Source organism: Apus apus, chromosome 4 (assembly GCF_020740795.1).
Source record: "Apus apus isolate bApuApu2 chromosome 4, bApuApu2.pri.cur, whole genome shotgun sequence".
Lineage (NCBI taxonomy): Eukaryota > Metazoa > Chordata > Aves > Apodiformes > Apodidae > Apus > Apus apus.
In genome coordinates, this window is record NC_067285.1 from 92,331,334 (window position 1) to 92,336,101 (window position 4,768).

Genomic DNA, 4,768 nt, shown 5'->3' on the forward strand with positions numbered 1-4,768 from the left:
ATTCCCGTTTGGTTTCTTTACTGGCCAGACCGGGGAGTTAAAAGGGGAATGGCAGGGGACGACCACCCCTTTTTGCTTTAGATCTTCAATCACCGGAGTGATTCCTGCTCTGGCACCCAGGGGCAATGCATATGGCTTAACGTTAGTTATTTTGGATGGGGGAAGGGGCGGCGCGGTTTGTAACAGGCGAACCTGCATGTTAGAGATACCAAACGCCCACTGTTTCCCCTGGTCGTCGGTCCATGTTCGCCCCTGCAAAACGTCAATGCCCAACAAACTGAAGGGAAATTCACCAATCGCCATTCTCACAGAAATGAAATCATCCTCTCCTGGCAATAGGATTTTAACAAACGCGGAGACTACGATTTGTGCGGCGCCCACGGCACCCATTATTCGCAGGGGTTTCTTGGAAGGTTCTACACCGCAACTTTTTGCGTCCCTTTCTGTAAGAGCAGAGATTTGAGCTCCAGTGTCTACTAAAAAGGTAATGGGCACTTTACGAGGGCCTACAGTAGTTGTTATCAACACATCTCCGTCAATATTCCTGGTGAGTTGTCTAATATACATCCAGCCTCCGTCTCCCCTCCCACCTACGGGGAGCGAGGCATCTAGTTTCCCTGTTCGGCTTTCATAGTCAGAATGGGGTCCTTCAAATCTATGAGTGGGGGGGCACTGGCTATTGTTTCTTCACAGGCAGATTTCTCACACACCGCGGAAACGGGCGGTTTATCTGGCCAAGCAGTCACCATTTTTCTCAACACATCTGTGGGGGTTCCATCCATTAATTCACGCGGAATCCCCTTTTGCCAACCAAGATGCCAAAGGTCTCTCCTTGCCGTCGGGGCAATAAGGTTAGGTGGGGGACGTCTAAATCCTTTTCCTGGGGGTCTGTCACGAGGGGACGGACTTGCCCATCGGACTGCTTTAGTTTCTGACCGATGAGGAGAGGGATTAATTGGCCCATATTTCCGGCCATAATTAATCAGCTCCTGTGCAATCTCTCCCCAGGTCCATGTTTTTGACTTTTGGGTGTTATGATCTTGAGTTACGATCTCTTCCAGTCGCGCAAGTGGGCTGGTAGCTTTAATTTGTCCTTGCAGTTGAATCCCAACAGGTCTAAGGGATTCAGGGAGCCCACGAATTAATGGGGTCATCCTTTCCGGATCCACTGTCAATAACATTGGGGACTCCTGATAAGGATTCAGCTGCCCGTTGTGCATCATTTGCAAACAGGCTGCTTTCTGTACACTCTCTAATATTTGTTCCATGGTTCCAACAATAGCCAATGGGTCCCCCCTCTCTAGGGGATCTAATCCACTAGCCCAATAAGCGGCGCGTTGTGTGAGTGACCACGGGGCCCTCTGGTCGCCAGTAGTTAAAAAGACACCGGGTCCCCAGTATCCTTCAGCCTCTTTTTCAGTTAATAAAATTTGGTCACCCCCGGACAAAGAGACTCGCCACACATACTCCGTTTCTGACTCTTTGGCGTTACGTGCGAATTCTTTCTTTAGCTTTGCCAGCTCGGTGGCTGAATATGGGACCTCCTTAGTTACCGAGGAAGGTTGTTCATCATCCGGGTCCTCATAATAGTATTCCCTTTTAATCAGGGGGCGTAACTGTGGAATTTTATCTGATCGGGCTTTAGCTTCCCGCAACTCTTTTTGAGGATAAATGGGACTCACTCTCCTAATATAGTCACGCTTTTCTTCCAATTCATTCATCTGCACTTCTGCCCCTTGCTCAGACCGAGAGGTACGCTCTTCCCACAGAGCGTACTTCAAAGAATCCGAGTGAGCCTTTTCACTCTCTAATTTCTCCCGGAGCTCAACATTCTCTCTTTTAAGGCCAGCAATTTGGTCCTGTAACGACTCGACTAATGTTTGCAGAGATGCGATAACTTTTCCTTTCTTGGTCTGGCAGTCAGCTCGGTGCTGCGCCGCCGACACCAGGCAAGCTCCTAGTACCGCACAGACTATGCCTTTGCCTTTCCTGAATCGCCGCTTGGCCTCCTTTTGTAATGCAGAGATACGATCTGCCACACTCTGTAAATTATGCCAATTTTCTTTAGCCCAGTCCTGTCCCGAGACTGACGGACGGGCATTACAAGTTTCCAAAATCTTAAACAATGTCTCGGGATCAACACTAGGGGAGGATTCCCCCGTATGAATTTCCTTTTCCATTATTACTTAACTCACAAAATCAGGGCCAAACGTCTCAGGAAGGGCAAGAACTTAGATTTCACGACGGCCACTGACAACACTCCCTGAGAGGATACACACGCTTAACTTCTTAATTCACAATTACAAACTCAGCCCTCTTATCAACGGATCAGAACTCCAAGAACAACAACAACAACAAAAATACAAAAGAGACAGGAAATCGTCCTATCCCCCAAGCCTATCCGCTTGCTAGGCGAATAGGTAATCGTCTCCAACGGCCCTAAGGCACCTCTCCAAGAGGCGGAGACGCCGACCCACCCTTCCGCCGAAAAACCTCCAACCACAAGGAACGGGGGCCCCTAGCTTCTCTCCTCTCCGAGCAAGAGAAAGCTACAGTTCTGAATCCTAAGAGGTCAACCACAAAAGCCCCCCGTAGGCTTTTCCCCTACGGACACCGAGGCATACAAAAAAACTTGTGACACTTTCACCATTGGTATCCTGTCCGTGACGCCAATTAATGTCACGATCCGGTATTCGGATACGTGGCACTTTTTTATTAAAGGTGATCCCGAATGGTGAAATTAAGACGCAAACGAGGTCAGATGTCACACGCACAACAAGCTTTTATTAGAGTAACACAGCAAAGTCCCTAGAGCGGATAGGACAGGGAGGAAAACAGAGACAGAAAAGAAAGGAGAAAGCAGAAATACAGAGGACAGCAAGCAAGAGCATAGTTACCACCACGGTCCAGCGATGTCGTCGGTGGGGAAGTGGTTCCTGGTGGGGAAGTGCTTCAAATGCACCCATAGTGTCCCAGATTTTTATACAGTTCTTGCCCACTGCACCCCCACTTTTCTCCCTGAATAAGGGAGAAAATCCTGCTATCTTCTCTGTGCTCCTCCGAGATAGCAGGGGGGTAGGTACGGCTCCAGGGCTATGTCCTGCAGATAGTCTTTGTTTGGCTAAATGTTAAGACCAGCCATTTCAAAGAGGAGGTTGAGACAACTGGCACCACAGGATTAGTTTATTGCAGTGGAGTTTCAGTCCTAGGAAGTGGCTTGAGACCAGCACTCTTTGTCTTGTCCTGCTAAGTTGGTGGTTTTCATGAGATATCATATCAAGGCCTGGTTATCACTGTCCCAGCACCAGCTGTAGATCTCCTTTTTTTCTCCAAGCTCAGCATGTCCCACATTAAACTCCCCAGTTCTCAGGTACACATTGCAGGAGGGGAAGCAAAACAGTTGAGTGGGTTGCTGAGACATCTCTCTAGTCCATCAACAAATGTTGTTCAACTCTCAGATGCCACAAGACAGACAACAGATATCCTGAGTGCCAAAGTCCATCACTTATCTCTTGGATTGTTCGAGACAAACACTGTACATTCTGAATGCCACAGAGACTTATCAAAACCCTGTAAAAAAAAGAAAGACAATTATTCTTTTTTTACTTGAGCATGCTCTTTGCCTCTGTACGAGTTAATTAGTGACAAATCAATTAATAACAGTTTTCCATTAATGGAATTCTCTAAATGTCTCTAAGGATTATAATGAAATACACTATCACAACCTTAAGTTACCAGCTCTAGGATTAATCATATAATCATCATAGAATTGAGTTGGAAGGGACCTTAAAGATCATCTAGTTCCAAAACACCTGCATGGGCAGCAGTACCTCCCACTAGATCAGGTTGTCCAGGGCCTCATCCAGCCTGGTCTTGAACACTTCTAGGGATGGGGCTTCCACAGCTTCCCTGGGCAACATGTTCCATTGTCTCACCACCCTCACACTAAAGAATTTCCTCCTAATAGCTAACCTAAATCTCCGCTCTTCCAGTTTTGATGCACTACCTCTTGTCCTCTCACTAGAAGCCCTTGTATAAAACCTCTCCCCAGCTTTCCTGTGGGCCCTTCAGGCACTGGAAGGCTGCTATAAGGTCTCCCCAGAGCCTTCTCTTTTCCAGGCTGAAAACCCCCAGCCTGTCCTCATAGGAGAGGTCTTCCAGTCCTCAAATTATCTTTGTGGCCCTTCTCAGGACTCTCTCCATGAGCTCCACATCCTTCTTATGTTGGAGACTCCCGAATTGGACACACTACTCCAGGTGGGATCTCACAAGAGCTGTGTAAAGGGGGAAAATCACCTCCCTGGACATACTGGCTACACTTCTTTTGATGCAGCCCAGGACACAGTAGGCTTTCTGGGCTGCAAGCACACGTTGCTGGCTCATGTTGAGCTTCTCGTCCACCATCACCCCCGAGTCCTTCTCTTCCAGACTGTTTTTGATCATTTCTCCACCCAGCCTCTATTTGTGCTTGGGATTGCCCCCACCCAGGTGCAGGACCTTGCACTTGGCCTTGTTGAGCTTCATGCAGTTTGCATGAGGCCACTTCTCAAGTCTGTCAATGTCCCTCTGGATAGCATCCCTTCCTTTCAGCATGTCAACCTTGCCACACACTTTGGTGTCATTGGACAACTTGCTGAGGGTGCACTTAATGCCACTGCCCATGTTGTTGACAAAGATGTTAAATGACACTGGTCCAAGTACTGACCCTTGGGGAACACCAGTCATCACAGGTCTCCATCTGGACATTGAGCCATTGATCACCACAGTT

General features: G+C 48.1%; 1 protein-coding gene across 1 annotated transcript; it reads right to left on the bottom strand.

The window, feature by feature from the left end:
- Positions 1-608: 608 nt before the first annotated feature.
- On the bottom strand, positions 609-2,180 carry LOC127384215 (uncharacterized). Its single transcript, XM_051618299.1, has one exon. The coding sequence runs from the start codon at positions 2,178-2,180 to the stop codon at positions 609-611; it is 1,572 nt and encodes a 523-aa protein (XP_051474259.1).
- Between the last annotated feature and the right edge of the window lie 2,588 nt (positions 2,181-4,768).

What these genes read in the sequence shown, in the direction of transcription:
- LOC127384215 (XM_051618299.1), bottom strand. Translation starts at nt 2,180, where the DNA reads ATGGAAAAGGAAATTCATACGGGGGAATCCTCCCCTAGTGTTGATCCC.